Source organism: Manis pentadactyla, chromosome 3 (assembly GCF_030020395.1).
Source record: "Manis pentadactyla isolate mManPen7 chromosome 3, mManPen7.hap1, whole genome shotgun sequence".
Lineage (NCBI taxonomy): Eukaryota > Metazoa > Chordata > Mammalia > Pholidota > Manidae > Manis > Manis pentadactyla.
The window spans coordinates 10,031,391-10,054,659 of record NC_080021.1 but is presented as its reverse complement, the minus strand read 5'-3'; the positions used below and the strand labels follow the sequence as shown (position 1 = coordinate 10,054,659).

The 23,269-nt window shown below is 48.6% G+C and overlaps 1 protein-coding gene across 1 annotated transcript in view; it reads right to left on the bottom strand.

Annotated features, from left to right (window-relative positions):
- The window catches only part of KCNQ3 (potassium voltage-gated channel subfamily Q member 3), a 278,157-nt gene extending 257,952 nt beyond the window's left edge, over window positions 1-20,205 (bottom strand). The window contains exon 1 of the mRNA XM_036890535.2: window positions 19,738-20,205. Within this exon, the coding sequence (XP_036746430.2) occupies window positions 19,738-20,120 (383 nt within the window). The 5' untranslated portion in view covers window positions 20,121-20,205. The remainder of the gene's footprint in view (window positions 1-19,737) is intronic.
- Window positions 20,206-23,269: the final 3,064 nt, after the last annotated feature.

The following is a 23,269-nucleotide window of genomic DNA, read 5'->3' as shown; positions in this document are numbered from 1 at the left end:
TGGAATCCCACAGTACTTCTCCTTTTGTTTCTCATTTACTTCATTTGGCAGAATGTCCTCAAGGTTCATCCTTAAGGTATGTGTCAACATTTCCTTCCTTTTTAAGGCTGCGTACTGCTCCACACAAGTGCCTCATCACCTCCACTGGAACCTCCAGCAAAGATGAGCCATCCTGCTGCAGTCAGGCCTGACTGGTGCCAAGGTCTTGGGTTCAGCACAGCTCCCTGCTGTGGCTTCTACCCATGGCTTGGAGCACCAGCTCGTGGAACCACAGAAAGTTAGTCCCCACCCATGGCACAGGACCGGAGATATCGGGGAGTGGGGCCCACAGCCCTCCCCACTCCTTCCTCCATCTAGCACGCAAGATGGGTTTGGCCGTCCTCTGGCCATCCCGCTCACCCACCTCCAGACGTACTCTAGCGAGCCTGTCGGGGTCATCCCGTCAACACACACACGCCAAGCTGGGAGCAGGGGTACCCTAGGGAACTTGACGGGGGTTTGCCCACCTGGAGCTCACATTTGGTGAAAGGACAGAAAAACAGTGAAGACTGACGTGTCAAAGGCTGCCCAGGGAGTGCCCACCTGGTGAGGAAGAAGCTGTCATACCAGCAGAGGGAGAGTCTCCCAGGCAGATGAAGTAAGAGCAGAGGCCTTCCTGAGAGAAAGTGGGGTCTGGGGTGCCCTGGGCAGGGCTGCAGTGAGCTGGACCCAGGAACAGCCTGGCCAAGGCAGTCGGGGGCCAGGGCTGGATTGCTCCAGGCCTGCGAGCCTCAACAAGGAGGAGGGTTTCGTGCCTAGGTTAACAGACAGCCACTGAAGGGCCCTGGCCAGGGGCACATGATCTAATTTACACTGGAAAAGCCCAACCCAGCTACTAGGTGGGGAATGGATAGAGATGGACAGGAATGGAAGCCAGACTGAAGTTAGGATATTGCAGGAAATGAGGCCCAGGATGCTAGGCTGCCCAGAAGCATTGGATGGGGCTCCTGAGGACAGCCACCATGACAGAGCCTCGGCTGTGCAGCCCAGGGTACTGAGAGGCCCCTTCCGGGCTGCTGGAGCCCAAGAGCCCCAGACGCAGAGGCCAGGTGGCTCCTTCCTGGTTCCCCTCTATGCTGCCAACCCCTCCATTCCATGAGCCTGGTCTCTACCCAGTCAACTCCTACTGATCTGTTTATTGCCATCTCTGGGCACAACCACTAGTTTCAAACCTGGACTAGGATCCACACACAACAGACTCTGGCGACGTCCTGCTAATTGGCTGTGATAGTTGTGAGGCAATGGAAGTAGAGCTGACCTGGTCCAACACAAGCATAGAAGCTTCTCCACAGGCCGCCAAGTTCTGGCATATTTATAGAGTCCCCATAGGAGTCAGCCTCATTAGGCTTTCTAATAGCAGCTTTCAATGCCTGTGTTCAGACATGGGTTTTATTTGGAACTTGGCTTGGATGCAAGGCCAAGGGGATTAGTCAACAGTGTTTGCTAAACATGGACCCTGTGCCCAGCATCATGCCTGGCACTATTGATGAAAAGAAAACACATTATGCATAGCTCTTGCCTGCAATGGAGCCACGACCTGGTTGGGACACTCATGGCAAATCCTGCCAAGACAGAGCTCAATGGAGGATGAATTGAGGTGCCAGGTCCACTGGAGCTCAGGGAGAAAGGCCCAGGAAAAGACAGGGAGGGGAAGCACAGGCTGGTTCTCAGGCCCACCTGGGTGCCCATCCAGCATCAAGCCTCCCGGCTGTGTGTCATTGGGCAAGTCACCTACCGTCTCTGAGCCTCCACTTACTCATATCCACACCAGGTCAGTGAGATTAAATCATGAGTCAAGTTCCCAGAATTTATGTAACAGCTTCCATTTTACAATGCATACCCTGTGTCAGCACTGCTTCAAGGGCTTCATGTAAGTTAACTCATGTTATTCTCTCAACATCCTGTGAAGGAAACATGAGTATCCCCATTCTGTAGATAAAGAAGTGGAAGCCAAAGGAATGAAGGAATTGCCCAAGGTTATCCAGCTAGAAGGGGGTCACTTCCTCCCCACTCCCTGGAGCAGCAGACGGATGGACTTGTGATGCCAGAGAAACTCAAAGAGGAGCTGGGACATGGTTAAAAGCACCAATATGGCCCTGCACACCCATGCTCACAGCAGCATTATTTACACCCGCCAAACTGTGGACATGACCCAATATCCATCAACAGGTAAACAGACAAAATGTGGTGTATCCATACAGTAGAATACTAGTCAGCCTTAAAAAAGGAACCTCTGATGCATGCTACAACATAGATGAACCTTAGTTAGGCACATTATGCTGAGAAAGAAACCAGTCACAGAAGGACGAAGGCTATACAATTCCAAGCATATGAAGCATCTAGAATAGTCAGATTCACAGAGACAGAAAACAGAGTGGTGACTGCCAGGAGCTGGGTGGTGGGAGGAACAGACGGTTAGCGTTTAATGGTGCTCTAGACTGATGGTTTGTGTCCTCCTGGAATTGAAATGTTGACACCTAACCCACAATGGGTCAGTACTGGGAGGTGGGGCCTTCAGGAGGGGAATGGGTCCTGAGGGTGGAGCCCTCATGAACAGGATTAGTGCCCTTATACAGGTGACCCCAGAGAGCACCCTTGCCCTTCTGCTACGTGAGGATACTCCTTCCTGCTGCATGTGAAGTGGGAAGCGGGCTCTCCCCTGACACCAAATCTCCCAGTGCCCTGAACTCAGACTTCCCAGACCCCAGAACTGTGAGAAAGTAATGTTTGTGGTTTAAGCCATCCACTTGACAATATTTCTGTTACAGCAGCGCTAACCGGCCGACACAAACAGAAGAAGAGTTTCAGTTCTGCAAGATGAAAAATGCCCTGTGGATGGACAATGGGGATGGTTGCACAGCAGTGTGGATGTGCTCAATGCCACTGAATTGCACACTTATGGTTAAAACGGCAAGTTTTATGTTACATATATTTTACTAATATATATCATTAAAAAATTAATATAGTAAAAGAGGGCTGAACTTCTCCCACTTAGGTAGCCCATGACTCCCTGTACCCTTATTTGGATTTATTTGTTTCTTCAGTGGGTGTTTTTTGAGCAGCTTTTGGGTTTACAGTAGAATCCTAGAGGCCTTGTCTGTCTTCATCACAGAATAGCAGATACACGCAGCCCTTGCTCTGTGCCCAGCCCTCCTCCGCCTGTTTACTGTTATTAACTCATGTAATCCTCATAACCACCCCTTGAGGTGAGTACGGTTATTACCCCCATCTTAGAGATTAGGAAACTGAGGTGCAGAGAAGTGAAATGTCGTTTTCCTTAGGTTACACAGCTGAGATTCAGACCCTGCAGCCTCGCTAACACTCTCCGTTCCAACACACCTTCCTCATCTGAAACCCCATTTTCAACCACACACCACCTCCCCATCGAGCCGAAGTGCCCAGGCTTCTGGAGCAGTGAGCCCCACAGCCCGGGGTGGGCCTGGGTCTTGGTGAGATCCCAGGAACCCTGCACTGCCACTTCCAACTTCAGCATTTTCCAGGACTATTTTTTTCCAGATGGGAGCAACAAAGTCCCCAGTTTAATTTGTTTCATGCAGTGACACTAATTAACATTCCAAACACTGAGGCTTAGGGATTGAAGGGTGTGTGTGTGTCTATTCATGTGCACTAGTGCATGTGTGGCATGTAGTTTGTATTTTGGTAACTTTTGAAATGATGTATGTGGGTGTCCTACCTGAGCCAAAATGTTTTACCTCAAAAAGCATTTTAGGCTTTCCTGAAGTCATAGAAACACTGCACTCACCCCACCAGTATAAATAACCCTCCAGCCTCCTACATTTGTGCTTTTGCTTCGACTCATCACCAGCAGTGTGAATGCTGGGAACATGAGGCCAGAGACATCAGCCAGAGTCCCACCTTTAGGAGCTAGTGATTCGTAACCAAGGGCGCAACCTCCCCCATCAGAACCTTTGGGAAAGCCTGGAATGGTTTGGTTTATTGTGACTCAGGGGCTCTAATGGCATCTTGCAGGCAGGGCCCTGGATGCCGAAAATCCTGCAAGATACGTGATCTTCCTGCCCGATGGGGAATAGTCCCATTCATAATGCTAACAGCTTCTCCAACTGAGAAACCCTAAAATGTATCCAACTACTTAATTTTTCAGGGAAAATGGAAAGGCACAGACACACAGGAATTTCCTGCCCGAGGCTGCATAACAATTCCAGAGTTAAAAAAGGTCTGACCCCTCCAAAAACATGTCCTATGTCATCTTCTGACCACCCAGGATTCCCCACCACCAAGCCAGAGCCCCCAGCTGCAGCCACTGAGAAACGGTCACAGCTGCCCTACCGGCCGCGTCTCACTCCCAGCAGCCAACGTCCCTCTGCTGTCCACCCTAGCTCCGACTGTGACAGTGCCACACCCTTCTGTCTGGCTCAAAGGCGGCCTCCTCAAGGAAGCCTGCCAGACTCCTAACTCAGAACCAACCCACAGCAGTCTGCCTGTATTTTGACTTCCAGCCTCTGGCCAAGATGTCTTTGCGTGAGAGTCATTTACTATGATTACCATCAACAGTTTGCAGCCAGCTGCTCTACAGCAGCTATGGCGTCCGAGAGTCACAGTGATCTGGCAGGCAGGTCTTATTTCCCCAGGTTACCAATGACAGCAGAGCCCACATCACAGTTATGAGGCCACCTTGCCTCCCTGTGTGGCCATGTGCACGTGTACCTCTGTCTGGACAGTGAGGCCTCTGAAGGTGGGATCTGTGTGAAATCCATCCACACTTACCTTATGGTGAAATCCATAAATGATGGCAAAGGGTCCAGGACAAGAGTCTCTTGTTATCCTGTCTCTTGGTCAAGGGCCTGTTCATTCCATTAGGCCACCTGTGGCCTGGCATAACCTTCTTGCAGCTACATGGTGAGTCAGGAGCAAGGCCACAGAATGGGAAGTCTCCTGAGGCCCCCTGCCTCCCACCTCACCCTGCAACAACGAAGAACAGTCAACTAGAGTAGTTTCAACAGGCAAGTAAACAAAATCGTCATTTCTCATTTCTCTGTGGCTCATTACGTTGTGTAGGATGTTGCAATGGGTGGGGCCCATCAGGGTGTCCAGGGCTTTGAGAACCTCCTTTCATGCCCTCAACCACTATGGGTGAAAGGCAGTTAGTGGACAACTCAGACATTCTCTCTGCAGAGGGCCAGGCCTGGCAGCCTTTCCAGCATGTGGTCCTCTTTAGACAGCCCGACTCAGGGCCCTTCCGACTCCAGGTTTTACGATCCAACCTTCTGTTGTATCAATTTCAACACCTTTCCCTTTGTGTGAGAATAAACCAGACCTCCAAGTTCTAAATGTGTGACAGTCTTGAGCATGGTTGCACATGAGAAAATGGAGACATGGTCTTTAACCCTATATAGATGGTAGAAATCTTCCCAGACTCATTTAAACAGCTTGACAACTCTACTTGAGCCCCATGTAGACCCAAGGTATGCAGACATTAGAGCGAGTATCATACCATTTTATGATTACTTATTATCTATTCCCCCCCAGCCCCTCAGGAGCAGAAACTGACTTATCCACTCCTTTGTCCCCTATTCTAGTCGAAGGCCTGGTATCTGCTAGGCCTGAAATCAGTTTCTACTGAATGATTAGCCAGAATACATTGGGACTGATCAGCAGGTATTTGGAGGCATGTATATTAAACCTAAAAGATTAAGATTTTCCCATGAGAATCTCAGCCAAATACAGTGTTGAAATCATGGCACAAAAGGAGAATTCAAGAAGAGATCTCAACACTCTAGAACCTTCCAGAATCCTGAAGGCGAATGTTAATGACTTCTCCAGGAAATCAGAACTGAGGCAAAGGGCGGAAGTCATAACACCACACTTCACAACCAAGATCCTGACATTTTCTCAACAAAAGATGTGTTTGTAAGAGCAACTGGAATATCTATTTAAATCTTATTTTGCAAATGCTAATGTTTCTCACGTTATAAATTAGTAAGATTTTTCATTCTTTGAAAGTATCACAAAAGCCACCCAGAATTATAGTGTCAGCAGGACTAAAGTTTTCTACGCTTATTTAAAATAACTCACCTGTTCTATTTTGTGAGAATTCCTAATATGTGAACACAGGATAATTTCAGCAAGGATAGAGCTCCTTCCCCCACAGGATAACACCAACAATGGCCAGGTTTCCTGAGCTTTTGAAAAACTCTAGGATCGGGCACAGAGTAAGAGCTCAGGAGGGTTAGTTATCATTAGATGCCAGGCACTGAACTGACATATTTACAAATACTTTTAATTCAGATTTTTTTTTTTTCTTGAATGACTATCCTCAATGAAAAAGTAATGAAGGGGAAAAAACACTACAGAATTACCATGACCCTTAGGCCACAAGACTTCCATTACTTAAGAAACACTGAGAAAACAGAAACATTTGTGATCCTCAAGTCAGTATTTCCTTAAGGCCTAGACAATGCCTAACCTGCTGTCGGGCCCTTACCGGCTCCCTGCACCTGCCCATGGTGGTCTTTGGGGAACAGTGGCCTTTGGCAAACACCCCACCTTTTTGCCTGAGGGATTCCTCTGAGCGGTACCACCCCTGGGGGCAGCCCTGCACCAGCGATAATGGAGTTTGAGGACAATCTGTCTTGTTCTTCGCCGCCTTCCAGGGCTCTGCAGGAGGACTGGGCTCCCGCGGCCCCGGGGGCAGCCCTGCTTGATGTGGAGGCCTTCTGCTTCCTGTCCCTCTCCCGTCTTATCTCCCCCACTTTCTCCAATCCACTTATTCCCATTCTTGGAATCAGTTCTGAAATCATGCATTCTCCAGAGGGATGGTACTGCTGCCAAGGGGGAGGGGGGTGGGGGCTGAAAAAAATCTTACTTTTTGTATAATCAGCCAAGAAATACAATATATCTGTGGTATTAAAATAGCATGGGTGGGGGCAATTAGGGAAAAAAATGTCCTAAAAAATAAAAAAACTCCTGGCAGGGGAGATGAACGAAGACTAATGGAGGAATCCTATGTTAAATAAACCACCTGCACTGAGCTGCTTGCCCCAGGGAGCTTGTGGAGGATAAAATCCGTGCCGGCTGCTGAGCAAATTACTATGTTTAAGCCTTTCAATAATCTGTAAGGCAGGGAATATTAGGTCCACTTATCAGATGAGAAACTGAGGCTGTTAGAAGTAAAACGACTCATTAAAGTCTGCAGAGCAAATGAGTATAAGACTTGGCGTGAGAACTCAGGCCGCCTAGTGGCTGGGATCTCAGCCCCACCTTAGGAGAACCATCGAGAGTACTTAGCTCAACATGGCCCAGGAGAACAACTCTGTAAATCTCAGTTCCTCTTATGAATGAAAGTAAATCAAGTTTCCATGAATGGACCAGATGGTGGTACTGCCCCACAAGTGTCATCATAAACAACCCAAATGGATAAAAACATTATTCATCATTAACATGATGGTGTTGAATACCCCAACTCAATGCTGAGCTCAACGGAGATCAAAGACAACCTTATATGACTCTTCATAGAGGACTGGATTGGCGGGGGTTGGAGGGGGTGTTGAGGGATGGAGAAAGGGGGATTTAGGCCCTGGGAATTTTAACAGGAAAATAAACCTTCCTCAGCAAGAGGCCAGCTGGAACCTGTGTACAGGTTCCTAATCAGCCCACACCTGGCTTTACTCTTCTGCTGTTATCTGACCCCGATCCTAGGCCAGTGGGCACAGTGGAGTCATGCTGTGGGTAAAACCGCCCCACTGGTACACAGCTGCTGGACGACCGCTGTGGAGGGGAAGCCGATGTGGCTGAAAGAAAGCTGGCCCTGGAAGACCTGAGTTCAAGTTCTCTGTTGGTCAGCAGTGGGACCTTCGGCAAGTTCCTGACTGCCCTGGGCCTCAGCCCTCCACAGTGCCTTCCAGCGCTGAGAGCCTCTGATTTTTTGGAATCTGACAAGAGCCTCTCTCAGTGCCAGGCCCATAAATCCCATAAGCTGCTGTTTAAGTAACTATCTGCTGATTAGTTTGATTAGACTTGCTGGTTACTAAACCTTGCTCGTTTCTGGATCGACATCACCAAGTGGGCGAGCATCATCACTGATATATGTGGGGTGAGGTCAAGCACAAGCTGGGGTTTTAGGAACGGGCAGGAGGAGAGAGAGATGTAGTGTGACAGTGCTGAGTGATTTTCCATGAGTGCAGATGGCCTGGACAGATGAGCCCATTCTCGTCGCGTGGTGTTTTCAAGTCATGTTCGATATTTTACTCCATCTGTAAAGGAAATGGACTTGAGCGGCTGTGACACCAAACCTAAGGGACCAATGGCAAAGAAACTCTGCTCCTCAGACACAGCAACAGTTAGGAAAACCAGACATGGTGATTTTTAAGAGGGGACCTCTTATAAAAGTGACTGTTACTAATCCATATAAAGCAGGTCCCCTGGTGGTATTGTCCAAGAGAGGATATAATCAACTATGAAATGATGTGAAAACACTGGTTATTATAGGTATGCTGGTTTTATATGTCCCAACTCAACTGCTATACTCTTACAGGGTCCAGATGATTTTACATGTCTCTTGAAAGAGGGGAGGGTGGAGAGAAGGAAAAGGAGATCCTGGCCGTGGGGTCTCCAGCACAGAGGGAAGCCCCCCTGCAGGAGGAAGCCAAGCAGAGCCTCTATATGGGACCCCCCAGGGCCAACTTAGGAAAAATAAGAAATTTACTCTAATTTTTCTAAACTATCAGCAAGAGGCAATCCTGTTCCTGAGTTATAACCCAACTCATTCCCTCAAAATATTTCCAAAAAACTCCTCTATCCCTTCTGAGGCAGGAAGAAAAGTCCCATCCCATCCAACAAGGCCACAATCCAGATGGGATGGGATTTGCATCCTATGACACCTGCAAAACTAAAGGTGGCCAGAAACCTTGGTACTGACTTCATCCTGTCACCTCCAGACCTTTCTTCTCTTCATTCTCCCAAAAGGTGATCATTTTAGGGAAGCTGACATCCTTACAGATAGAGGGATTAAGTTATACCGTTAATGGATTCCAGTAAAAATACGCAGTGCCACGGTACAGAAATGCGGTGAGTCTGCACATGGGCAAATGCTTAAACCCAAACAGAGAGTCCAGACTGTGGGACCTAGCTGGTCCTTCTACAGCTGTAGAGCATGCTTCTTCAGAATGCAGCACCCTCTGTGGGGTCCCAAGCACTCCCTCACGCCTTGTCTCATGAGGTTCTTAACATACAGCCGATGCTGTGGGTGTTTGAAGACTGGGGGATAAGTGAGGTGTCTGGACCACATGGTTTATGCAGTTCCCCTAAGTTTCATCCAATGCACTTCTGACACACCCACAGCTGTCTTGGGCCATCCCAAGCCAGAACCACACAGCACAGTGCCCACAGAGGGTGTTGTTGTTGTTGTTTTATCTACCTATCCATCTATCTATCTATCTATCTATCTATCTATCTATCTATCTATCTATCTATCTATCTATCATCTATCTATCTATCTATTTATTCATTATTAAGGTATCATTGATATACAGTCTTATGAAGGTTTCACATGAGCAACATTGTGGTTACAACATTCACCCATATTATCATGTCCGCCCCCACACCCTATTGCAGTCACTGTCCATCAGCATAGTAAGATTCTATCAAGTCACTACTTGTCTTCTCTGTGCTATACTGCCTTCCCCATGACCCCCCTACATTATGTGTGTTAATCGTAATACCCCTTAATCCCCTTCTCCCTCCCTCCCCACCCACTCTCCCCACCCCTTTCCCTTTGGTAACTGCTAGTCCCTTCTGAGAGTCTGTGAGTCTGCCACATGGGGGTATCAATCCACATTTGAAGACCTTCCCCTTGCTTCTCTTCACACTGCCCAGCTAATAAAAGATGTAACAACTCTTGTTTTCATTTGGTCAAAATTTCAAAACCCAGACAAAAAAAGAGAAAGAGCAGGACCTTGATTCTCTGGAAAATACCGTAAGATCATGCTCACTTTATGCAACTTTTAAACACTGATGGCATATGTTTAATGAATGAAAGGGGGAGCTTCCCAATAATTCAAGAAGAATAATTTAACACACAATTTCACTGAATGGATCATTCAGTTCTCCAAACAGAAGGGGAGACTAGTCATCAATAGTCAAAAAGTAGACATCATCTTACCCTGGTTGCTGAAAACTCCTTTGCAGAAGTCGCCCTTAATGCGACACAGCGGGCTTAACGGTGCCTCCCCTTTTTGCAAGCCTGGCTCCTCATTTACTTTCTATTATTGCATTTGCTAGACTATTTAAATTTAGTTGTTTCAAGTCTCCTTCTCCATAGGAAAAGAACTATGGCTCATCTCTCTCAAACACAAAGCTTGGCACTTGACTCAGCATGTATGGCCTTGAAAGGAATCACCTTAGCATGCTGAGCTTCCCCTTTCTACTGTGTTTGTCCTTACCTGGTCAAAGACCACAGCAGAGAGCAACCTTGATGCAGGTCTGCATAGGATCTCTGAATGTAAGAAAGCCCGTTCAGCTGAGCCAACCATTCTCAGGCCTGGCTTCATACTGAGATCACCTGAGGACAATGTCTGGTCCCCCACAGATCAATGGTATCAATTTCTGGGGTGGGTTCTGTCATCTGTATTCATGGATGTGTCCTGTGCTGTTTGTGTGTGTTACTTAGTCTTCTTTTTTTCTTAAAGTATTTTTAGGTATATTTTTTAAAGATTTTTTTGAAAATATTAACTTTTTAAGTTGAAAGAGTAAGATAACACTCTTACATATACATACACTTTACCTAGATTTACCAATTGTTAATGTTTTTGCCGCATTTGGTTCCTTCTCTCTTCCTCTGTGGGTATGTATTGTGTATACATACACACACTTACAAATGTGTGCTGAACCATATAAAAATAATATACATATATCATGACACTTCACCACTAAATATTATACCATATGTCTCTTAAAAAATAGAACATTCACCAAATAACCACAACGCAATTTTCACACTCAAGAAGTTAAATTTTGACTTATCTAATATGGAGTCCATGTTCAGATTTTCTTAATCATCCCTACAATATCCTTTATTGTTATTTATTTTTTCAATCTAGGATCCAATCAAGGATCATGAAGTGCATTTGTTTGTCTTTATTCCAGCTTTACTGAGCTATAATTGACATACCACCTTATGTAAGTTTAAGGTGAATAATGTGATGATTTGGTATATACATATTATGAAATGACATCACGATAAGGTTCATAAGCACATCCAACACCTCACATACTTACGTGTGTGTGAGTGTGTGTATGGTGTGTGAAGACTTAAGACCTACCCTCTTTCAAGTACACAAAACACAGTATTGTTAACTGTAATCACCATATGGTACATGACATTCCCAGAACTTACTCGTAACTGGAAGGTTGGACCTTTTGGACATTTCCACCCATCTCTCCCCTACCTCCCAAGCTCTGGAAACCACCAATTCAATTTCTGTTCCTGAGTTCAGTGTTTTTAGATTCCACATATAAGTGAGATCACACAGCATTTGCATTTCTCCTAGCATAATGTCTTCAAGGCTCATCCACATTACTGCAAATGGCACGATTTCCTTCCTTTTTATGGCTGAAAAACACTCCATTGTTTATACATATATTTATACCACATTTTCTTTATCAATTCATCCATCAGTGAACAGATCGTTTCCTTGTGTTGGCTATTACAAATACACAGCAATAACCTGGAGATCCACATTCCTTGAGACAGTGACCGCATTCCCTTCGGATACATGCCCAGAAGTGGGACTGCTGAATCCTCCAGTAGTTCTAGTTTTCATGTTTTGAGGAACCGCCACACTGCTTTCTGCAATGGCTGCACCCCTTTACAATCCCACCAAGAGTGCACAAGGGTTCCTTTTTCTCCACATCTTTGGCAGCACTTGTTATTTCTTGTCTTTTTGATAACAGCCATCCTAACAGGTATGAGTTGATCTCTTACTGTAGTTTTGATTTGCATTTCCCTGATGATTAGCAATGTCGAGCACCTTTCCGCATACCTGTTGGCTACTTGTGTATCTTCTCAGAAAAAATTCTGTTCAGGTCCTTTGTTCATCTTTAAATTAGATTATTTGCTTCTTTGCCACTGAGTTGTATGAGTTCCTTCTATATTTTGGATATTAGCCACCTACCAAATATATGGTTGCAAATATTTTCTCCGTTCCGTAGGCCACCTTTCCGTTTTGTTGACCATTTTTGCTGTGCAGAAGTTTTCTAGCTCAGTGGAGTCCCACTTGTTTATTTTTGTGCACCTCATTTGGTTGCCAGGTCTCTGTAGCCTTCTTTAACTGAAACCGTTCTCTTTATCTTTGTCTGTTTTCATGACATGGACCCTTTGGAAGAGCCCATGCCAGATATCTTGCAGATGTTCCACAGTTTCAATGTGTTTATTGTGTCTTCATGACTGCATTCTGGCTGCTTGGGGTTGAAGGCATGCTGCACATTCCACTCCATCACTTCAGGAGGAGGGGAGGGCCGCTGTGGTTCATCCTACATGGGCTTGCCAACTTCAGTTCAAGTGGAGTCTACCACGTTTATTTTAAGGTTCCTCCTTGCGTAGGTGAGTTACATGTATATCAGTGTTTGAGAAACACTGCTAACTCAGAGTGTGGTCTGCACACCAGCAGCACTGGTTTTCCCTGGGAACTTTTCAGAAATGCAGCCATAAAGCACCTTAGTCAGGAAGGCAGAACTTCAGCACCCATCTGTTAGCTTTCTTCCACTGAGGACAATCGTGATGTGGTGACCACACAGGTGGAACGCTCCTGTGTGACGCGTGTGTTGCCACTTGAATAGCTTCAGGTGCCTGGACAAATCACGAAACTTCCCAGCACCTACTATCCATTTGTGAAAGACAAACCCTGGGTACCCCCACTTCCAGCACGCACGCCACCTGATGTGAGCCCAGTTCCTAGCAGTGAAACACCAGGCACTCGTGGCCATGCTCCTGCCGGCACACAGCCTCACTGCCGCCAAGACAGCTGATATTGTGGGGTTGCTGTTGTCAGCTCCTTACCTGACTCCTTCATTCTACTTGAGTGGTTTGAAAAGGTCAAAAAAAGAGAGCCAAGAGGAAGGCAAGGGTTCAGAAAATGAAAAGAAAAATAAATGGGATTATAAGAAAGGGGCGGGGGCATGGACTTTATGAGGGGTGCAAGCAGAAGGCAGATCAAATATGACTGAAAGGGGAAGCAGAAAGGAAACAGTGTTTACTGAAAACCTATGTGTGCTGGAGGTCATGGGAAGGATGTGACCTCCAGTTGACCCGTGAGCTGTCAGGGGACAATCAGAGGCTTTCCCCCTCCCCTGTCCTTGGCATGGGCACTCTACCCTGTTCCCACAGCGGGAGCTATTTCAAGAACGCAGCCTTGAGAGAGGAAGGTGTTGTTGACATCACCTGGACAGTGTATGCGTGACTGAACCCTGTTAAGGCCCCTATAAACATTAGGATTCTGGCCAGAAAGTGTGGAGATCTCTTCATGTTGGGACCACCCCAGACGAGCCTCATAGTTCCCTTTTTTAGCCAACTGCCATCTTTAGACGTGGAGTAGCCAGCCCGCCTCTTTCTTCTGACTCTCCTTGCCCTCTTGTGTGTCAGGCCCTGTTTCTGATTTCCCCTTGGGGAATGCCCAAGGTTGAAAGCCAACACAATGCCATGTTCAGGTGTTTTGTATCATCATCTCAACTAAATTTCACAACTCTGGGAGGCAGGTATTATTATCTCCATATCAGAAATTAACTGAAATCTAGCAAAGTTGAACAAAATGCTCCAGGTCCCACAGCAAGGACATAGCAGAGGTGGAGTAAACCCAGGTCTGATCCCAAAGACCAGGCTCTTACCACACTATAAAGAGTGACACAGGGATACATCACCTCACACCTGCCAGGATGGCGATTATAAAAAGAAAGAGAAACAAGTATTGGTGAGGATGTGGGTGAACTACAAGCCTTGCATACTGTTGATGGAAAGGCAAAATGGTGTTGCTGCCATGGAAAATACGGAATTTCTTCAAATATTAAAAAATAGAACTACCATATGATCCCCCAAACCCCACTTCTGAGTATTGATCCCAAAGAACTGAAATCAGGATCTCCAAGAGATATTAACACTTCCATGTTCATTGAAAATTGAAATATTATTCACAATAGCCAGTATATGGAAACAACTGGAATGTCCATAAATAGATGAATGGATAAAGGAACACTATTCAGCTTTTTAAAAAAAAAGGAAACTCTGCATACAGGCCAACATAGATGAACTTTGAGGACATTATGCAAAGTAAAATAAACCAGTCACCGAAAGACAAACACTGCGTGATTCTACTTAGATGAGACATCTAAATCAGTCAAATGCGTAGGTCAAAGCATGGAATGGTGGGTGCCAGGAACTGGAGCAGGGAGGAAATAGGGAGCTACTAAACAATGGGCTTCAAGTTTCAGCTGGGCAAGATGAGAGACCTGCTGCACAGCACTGTGTCTTCTGCCAGCAATAATGTACACGTCAATATTTGTTAAGAGGATAGATCTCGTGTTAAGTGTTCTTACCACAGTAAAATAAAGTACAATCAAAAAAAAAGTGATGCCTTCCCAAAAGGCATTCTTGGTTCTCAACAGTGAAAAGGAAACTAACAAAACTGAGGAAAGAGATGCAAAGAAGATGTGTGAAGGGGAACGTGGGGACAGACGAGAAGGCTAAGACCAACAACAAGACATGAGGAAGAGAAAGATACACAGGGGCAGAAAAGGAGGAGGATGCGCTAAACAGAGTGTCTTGCCAATGGGTTTCAGCCCCGGGCAAGTTCGCTGTGGATTCAATGTGACCAAAGAAATTGACAGCAGAACATTCTTGGGGTGAAAGGGTTATACCCAACTTTATTTCCAGGTGGCAGGTCGGTCACTAGAATCCCATTCACTCAGAGCGAGTCTGCATGCAGCAAGCCGGTCTCTGCCTCTGGGCCCTTCTGTCCACAGAGTCGTCCCGCACAGCTGTCCTCTGGGCCTCTGTCCTCGGCACTGCCACCACTCCAGCCTCTGCTCTGCTCTCCTGCAGCCTTGCAGCCCTGCCACCATGTCGTGCCCAAAGCACTGGGCGGAGTTCTTTATATAGAGTCAACAGCCATGTATTGCCGACAGGTGTGCAGTGAGCTAGTCAACCAGGGCCAGGTGAGAATCCTGGCCACAGGAACTCTCATTTTATCCACACAGAGTCAGAGAAATAGCACGACTGGAAGAGCTGAAGCCAGCATTGTGTAGAAAAGAAAAGTAATATCCCTTCTGTGATTACAAGTTGTAGCACTGGCTAAGATGCTTTTGAAGGAATTCCTTTTGCCCAGGTTGGGAGGTTGACCAGATGACCCAACTCTCAGATTTGTTCCAATATTAATGATATTATTGTTAGAGCATATGTTTTACTGGGACAGAGACTGGATTGCTTGTGTTTTGTGTTATTCACTGCTATGTCCCTAATGTTTAGTAGAGTGACTGGCACAGAAAAGGCACTCAAGAAGTATCTGTTGACCAGGTAACACTAATAACACCAATAACTAATATTGAACATTTCTTCTATGTTGAGTGTTCTTAGCTCCACAAAAGCCTGTAAACTGATAATGTTTTTCAAATGAAAAATCTGAAGCTCAGAGATACAGCCACTCGCCCAAGACCATACCAGTTGAAAAGGCAAAGCACGTTTGGAAACCCAAATTTCTCTTACCTCAAAATTGCTAAGACTCTGCCTGATTGGAGGTCTGACTGGGAATCTAGAGTCTTTCCACCACCTTGGGGACAGTAGATCCTTCAGTCGAGATGCTAAGTCCACAGCCAGGTCCTTTACATTACCTGCTGGGCCCTTGTCTCGCCTCTCCGCCTGCAGGTGTCCCTAGGGCCAGCCCACTTCAGAACGCAGTCAGCAGGCATTCCTTGGGATCATTTCCCGTTGCTCTGTCAACAGGTGAGTGAGTGAGCATACCCAGCTGACTGCGGAGAGGTGGTGAGGGCCGTGGGATGCTGTGCTGAGCCAATCCAGCAACAAGGCCAAGATGAAGCCAGCTTTTCTCTGTCCACTACTGGGATAGGAAGGGGGAGTCCTTGGACAGCGCTGGGCAGCAAAGTGGCTGGTGTGTATAACTTTTCAGGAGACCCCTATTCATAGTTAATAATGGATGCTGAGTGCCTGGTGGGCTAGTTCCATTCATATACACCATTTTCTTTCAGCCTAACCCCTCACCCCATCCCGTAGCAGGGCAGCTATCAGCCCCAACTTACAGGTCATACCCAGTTTGCCTCACGCCAAGTCCCAGAGATGAAGGCAGAACCCAGATATAAACTCCAAGTCCAGCACATTTTCCACAACCTCACAATCCTCTTCAGCCTCAAGGCTCAAGAAGCAGAGATACTGTCAGCTTTACTAGAGTAAAGCATCGTCTCCTATCTTCCTCCACCCTCTCCAGCCAATTTTAGGACTTCTGAGAGCTATTCTTATTGTCGCAATCCTATGCTAACTTTGGCTATTTTCATTGTTGCTGCTGTTGTGATAATGGTAAAGCCACACAGAACAAAGCCTTGGTTAACCTGACAAGTACTCTTTCACGCAGCCATGATTCAAAAACTACCTGCCAAGCAACCACCATGGGCCCCACAATCTGCTGGGGCTGAGAACACTAAAGAACAACGCAGCCCCTCCTCTCAAGTCACTCTCAGTTCAATGAGGGAGATGAACTAGCCAATCAGTCCAGCGCAGTGTGCAAAATCCTGTGACTGCAGAGGAGGGGCAATTCTAGCTCAGTCTGGAGAATCAGAGAAAAGCTTTCCAGAGGAGGGGACACTGGGGCTGGGGAAAGGTGAAAGTGAGGAGCCAGGAGAAAGTAGAGGATGGGCATTTAGGGCAAAGGGAGGAGCCTGGTCAGGGCAGGGGTCTTTGATTTCCCCATTTGTAATCTACCTTTAGGATAGAATGGGGGGAAATCACATCTCACAGTTCTGGTTCATTAAAAAGCATGCACTAGATTGTGAGCCCATGGTCAGTCCCCCTTCATGCCATTAGCTACAGCCCAGAACAGGATAATGGATGCTTGGAAGCACAGATTTCTGTGCCTTGCAAAACCCTGAATCATCAATGAAAGGTTCGATTTTGTCCACTTGACTGGACTTCCTCCTAAGCTGGAGGATGTACAGTGGATCCACTACACCGGCTTCAGTATCAGGAGCTCAAGCCCAACCCAACACGGATTTTCCCATATAACTCCCAGTTCCCCAGAATCCACAATCTCACCATCACCCAGCCCGGCCCACATTTCTCTAACACTGTGGTTCCCTGGGCTCTGATCAGCCCTGTTTTGATCCCAACTACATTTCTAGCTACTTGCCAACTGAGAGCTAGGCATGGGAGGCAGAAGCATTACTGAGAGCTCTGTGTTACCAGTGGGGCACGGGGCATCCAGTGATATACCTAATGAAATGCCCACAGTCCCCCAATTGCTGGCAGAGGGTCAGAACTGGGATCAGGCTCAGAAACAGAGCTGACCAACAGCATCAGATGTGAGCTCCAGAAACCTCGGCTGTATGAACTTGGACAAGTGGTAGTTTTATCACTTGAAGATTTCATACCCTCATCTACAAAATGTAGATAATAATTCCCACCTCATAGGATCCTGGTGAGAATGAAATGAAATACACAATTTGTATGTCTGTAAGCACCTGGCTAGATCTTCAACTCTCTCTTTGCCCACAGTTTTACATTGTCCTGACCCTTTCTGGAAAACTGAGGCTGCAGGTTTCCACATTCTCCAAGCTGCTTCCAGGTGATGGGACACTTGTAGAAAAGGATAAAATTGAGGCTCTGTCAATAATAGGCCTTAGCTATCCCTTCCCCAGACTAGGGGAGGCAGGGCCAAGGGGCTGGCTGGGAATGGTGGGAGGAGAAAGAACAGGGAGCCCATAAGCTTCAGTGGGACCCTGGGTTTGGAAATCAGCCAATACATACAAAATGTCATTTACATGCAAAGGACATATGAATCTGTGTATGCTGTGTGCACTCAAATAATTTCTGTGTTTCTTCTTTTTCATTATAGATATTCCAGAATTAGCCTCAGTTCAATTTAACTAAATGCAATGCTAGAGACAGAGAGGAATGTGTTTTTAATCCCTTTTTACCACGTCAAAAAAGCAAGTGGAAGAACAACATTGCTAACCTTTTCTCCAGCCACCAACACCTGCAAGTACATGTGCACGTGGAAGCCACAGTCTGGACCACCCGAAATCCACGTTCCTGGCTGGATGCCCCCCTCCCTCCTGATGGCTCCTCTGTTTCAGGGATGCACCCTTTCCAAGCTTCGTAACCTCTCTGAAGAAACCTGTTGCCAAGCCTGAGGTCCTGGGCAGACGCCCCCACCTGGTGGCCAAATGTGGAAAAGCTGTTTCAACCAAGGAAGATTGGCAGGTAGTGCAACTCCAAGGCCCGCTGAACCCCTTCAGACCCCATCAGTCGCTGGTCAACTGGAGTAGGGCAGAGAGAGGAATATCCACGGCTAAAGGCACAAGAGGGATCAAAGTCATGGCCAGTTCCCCTCCAAAACCCTGGTAATGGTACAGCCTCCTAAGAAGCAGCCATCAAGATGACTAAGCCACAGACAGGAGGCAAGGGGTGACTGGAAGTGCCCTGCCAGCCCTGCAGCGTGCTGACGGCCGTGACAGCCCCTTCGGGGTGAGAAGCCACCGCTACCATTCTCTCCCTCTCCCCAAATACAGGAGGATTTTCTACGCAGGGGGTCAGGTCCATCTTCCTTCTGGCCATGCATTTATACCCTGAGTAGCAAGGGAACTCTTTCTAGGGGAAGGATGCCTGGGAGCAAAGCTCCTGCCAGGCCCCCCTCCATGTCCCCGCCCCTGCCCAATCGAAGCCAGAGTAGCGGCAGCAGCTGATGTTCAGAGGATTTCACGGACCTGTTTCAGCCAAAATAACCCCGCCCCTCTCCTCCAGGCATGGTTAAGCCCCGGACCCTTAGTCTAGGGTTGGAGCCCAAGATACTCGTATTCATTCCCTCTTTCTCTTTTTTGCTCAATTAACTTCCCTAGGAAGAACCCACAGACAAGCATTTTGGTAAGTCCAAGCCCCCCACTGGGGCAACAGCAGATTCTTTCCTGTACCAGGAGGGAGCCCTAGGAAGTGAGGTACGAGCAAGCAATTCTTACCCGCGCTCATCCGCGCGCGCGCGCACCACACACCCCGACTATGGGCAGAGTACCACTCCCACCCCCAACTCCAATAGCGTCTAAACTCAGCAGCGATCCCGAGAGAAGGGACCCACCCCAAGCACAAACAGCGCATGGGAGGATCCGCTTTATCCTGTTCAACCGCCACATTATTTGGAGAAACCACCTCATTCTTTTAGGCTTCCATACCAACACGCGGAGGAGATGCCACAAATGCGCACCCGCGCGCGCACAAACATGCCAATCCACTCTCCAAATCAGCTGGGGAACCCTCAGATCTTTAAAGCTCTGGTGTCCGACACCTAGAGAGTGGCTCCCAAACACACAAACACAGCACAGAACAGAGAGGGCAGACCGGTCTGCAGTTCAGCACACGGGCTACCCTCGGCTTTAAAGCCCCAGAGCCGCCCTCAGCTCCAGCCCGCACCCCGAAACCCCGCCTGCGCCGCCGCCAAGGGGCGCCCGGGTACTCACACGAGCGCGTGGTAGAGCAGCGCCCAGCCCCGCGGTCTCTCCAGGGCGTCGTAGATCAAAGTTTGGATGCGCCGGTACTTGGCGTTGTTTCTCTTGACAGGGCGGCTCAGCGGAGTCTTGGCCAGGAGCCCGATGCCCTGCGGGGTCCTCCGCAGCCCCTCGTCACGGCCGCTGCCCTCCAGCAGCAGGGTCCCGTCTTTGTCGGCACCGGCCCCGAGCGCCAAGGTGACTTGCTCCACGTCGCCGGGTGCCAGCCCCACTTTCCGCCCCTCGTCGCCGGCGGCCGCCGCGTCCCCTCCGGCAGGGTTAGCGGCCCCACCGCCTCCGCCGCCCCCGCCGCCGCCGCCGGACGCCCCCGCAGCCCTGCGCGCCTTGAGCCCCATCTGCCTCGCCCCCGCCGGCCGCTTCGCCTTCTCCGCTGCTGCTCCGGGAGGAAGGGGCGCTCTGGGTGCGCGGACGAGGCGGCGGCGGCGGCTGCAAGCCCGGGAACTCCAATGCCATGATCCGCGCGCCCCTCCCCACCCACCCCCCCACAAAGCAGGCAAAGGCGGTCTCCCCGGGGGGCAGGGGAGGCCGGGCGGGGGCCAAGGGGGTCACATTCCGCGCGGCTCTGCCGCGGGACCCCGAGGGGCGCGGGCCGGGGACTGCGGGCAGCGGGCGAGGGCGCGCGAGGCCGGCGCGGAGGCGCTAGGGCGCGCGGCGGCGGGAGCCTGGCACCGGCGCTCCGGGGCGGCGGCGGCGGCGGCGGCACCCGGGCCGGCGGGCCCCAGACAGCATCGCAGTTTATTTACAAGCCGGCTGCCAGCCGCCCTCCCGCCCGCGCCCGCGCCGCCGCCGCCTCGCCCCTCCTCCGCGCTCCTCCCGCGCCCCTCCCCGCCCGCTCCAGCCCCAGCCCCGCCGCGGCAGCCGCGGGCCCGCGCGTCGCGAGCCGAGCGCACGCCGCCCCCTCCTCCCCCCGCCCGCTCCGGGGTGGGGCCCCGGCCCCATCGTCCCGCCCCGTCGCGGCGGGAGGCCTGGGTGGGGCCCCGCGTCTCCCGCCGCCGCGGCTCCCGTGGGTCGGGGGATCTCCGGGGCTGTGCGCCCGGCGGCCGCTGAGCGGTGCTCCCGGCGCTCCAGCGGGCGCTGGGTTGCCCTCGGGCGGGAGCAAGAAGACCCAAGGGAGGGCGCAGCCCTGGGGCCGGGGTTTGCCTGCTTCTCCGCGTTCGCCTCGCTGCTGCAGCTCTACGTTTTCTCCGCAACTCCCAGCCCTGCTTCTTGACTTCAGAAGTAAAATCCAAGTTGCTGGGTTGGCCCACCCGCCCTGCGCTAGCGCCCTGTGCTAGCAACACTCGGCTCCCTATTCTTTGGTTCATGGTTCTTGGTGGATAGGTCCGGCCTCACCTCTCCTGCCCTTGAGTGGCACCTCTGCCTGAGCTTGGGCTCAGGGCTGAAGAAATGTAAAGAACAAGGCGAATCGGTTTGGCTTCTAACTTAGGCTCCAGGCAAGTCATTCTCTCTCTTGCCTGAGTTTCTGTTCATTCATTCAGTCAATCAAACCACATGAGTGAGTCCTACGTAGAGGGGTAGTGTCTTCCGACCAGGGCATCCTAGGTCCCTCTGCTCACAAAGCCTTCATTCTAGAGAAAGGGGAAGACAGTAACTGAAAATCAAATATAAACAGTGTAATTTCCAATATTGGTCAATCCAGCTTAAACAAAATAGCGCGTTGTGTTGGAAGTGGGGGGACTTCTTTCACTTGGCTAGTCCTGAAAGGCCTCATTGTGGAGGTGACATTTTGAAGTGAGACCTAAATGACGAGCTGGGGCCAGAAAGTGATTCTAATATGAGAACGTAATATAAAATAAGAGCCATGACCACCACCCGACAGAGAAAGATTAGTCATTGGTAAGTGGGCTTCAGGGTGGGTTTGGGGAAGATTACCCGAAGTGGCATTTGTAAACGGAAACGTGACTCCGTGCACAGTGGGACAGCAGTAAATGTTTATGAAAATATTAATGTTCAGCAACGGTTTGGAGCATGGTAGGTAACCAGTCAGTGCAAACTCTGGAAAGAAGAAAAGGTTCAGAGAAAAGGAAACATTGCCTGGGTGAGAGAAGCTCCAAATTGAAGCTGGGTGCAATGCAGGTGCACGTGCCCTCCACCCCTTATTGCACCCCGTTCTGTCCCAGTCCAATCCCAACCACCTAGAAAACAATTAGTTCCCTTTGAGCACTTTTCCTAAAGCTGCCCATCCCTGTCCATCCCTTCCCATTTATTTATTCATTACATTTATCACTGTCTGAAGTGATCATATTTACATTTTGTTTACCTGTTTACTATTATCTCAGTAAGCAAGAGCAGGGACTCAGCATTCTATCCCTAAAGCTTAAGTACATGCCTATTATATAGTAGCTCTCAGTACTTATTTACAGCATGAATGAGTGAATACAGACTGTAGAGCCCCAGAACAATGCCTGGCATATGACAGAAGCACTCACTGTATGTTTGTGTATGAGATTTGGGGTTTTATCTTTTACCATTATGAAAGTCTTTATTCTTAGGAAGTATTAGTACCCATTGCAACTTGAGTAACATGATGACAAAAACATTTTGACAGTACTTAAAATAAAAAGCCTCATAAAATAAGCATGAAAGGAGACTCCTCAAGGACCACATAGAAAGAAAACTTGAGAATTCATTACTGTGCAACTCATCAAAAGTCCAGATTTCTAAAATAACAGTTTGGACTCTCAGGCACTTGGGAAGGTTTCTGTTTTGATGAGAGCTGAAGACTGTCAAATATTAATGTTCTAAGATCAAGTGCAGTGGCTTTGTTCATACCTTCCACAAAGGGTGAGGTAAAGTCAGTATCAAATTCATAACTCTGTTCCATTAAATCCAGTGATAGAGAAACTGCCAGGTTGTTTGGAAATTAATTTGCTTCAATGGTTTTATAATCCAGTAGAGACCCTTGTTCAGAAGAGATGTGTGGAAATGTCATGAAAAATTGGTTGCACTCTGAGTGCCATTTGGGAGGCTATAATCTCAAAACTCTACAGCACACTGTCAGCTAATGGAAATCAAACATCCCAGTATCCCATTGGAAGGAATCTTCTTTGAGACCCAAAGTCCCCACGACAGAGTTCCTGTCAGAGTATCCGCAAACAATAGGTCATCCATGGGGGTCATGTGCAAATGACAGGACATTTGCATCCCCTCCTGGCTTTGCATCTCAGCTCTGCACAACCTAAGCTCCCATGCTTGAAAACCCAACCACTTCCTAGTCCCCAGACTTGCCACCCGGTACTCCTTCTCTCTGCCTTTGCTGCTTTCCCTTTTCCTAGCCTTCTCGTCACTGTACGTTGGGGCAGATCATCTCTTTCTCCCTTGCAGGTAGGGAGCCTTCCTGATAATGAGTAAAGAGAGAGGCCAAACGTTCCCTCCTCTGTCATTCTTCCCAGGGTGGTAAGCATCCAGTGGCAAGACAGACAGAACCGTGTTTGCAGGGAGGTGATACTCAGTACGTCGGAGTTGGTTAACTATTACTGTAATC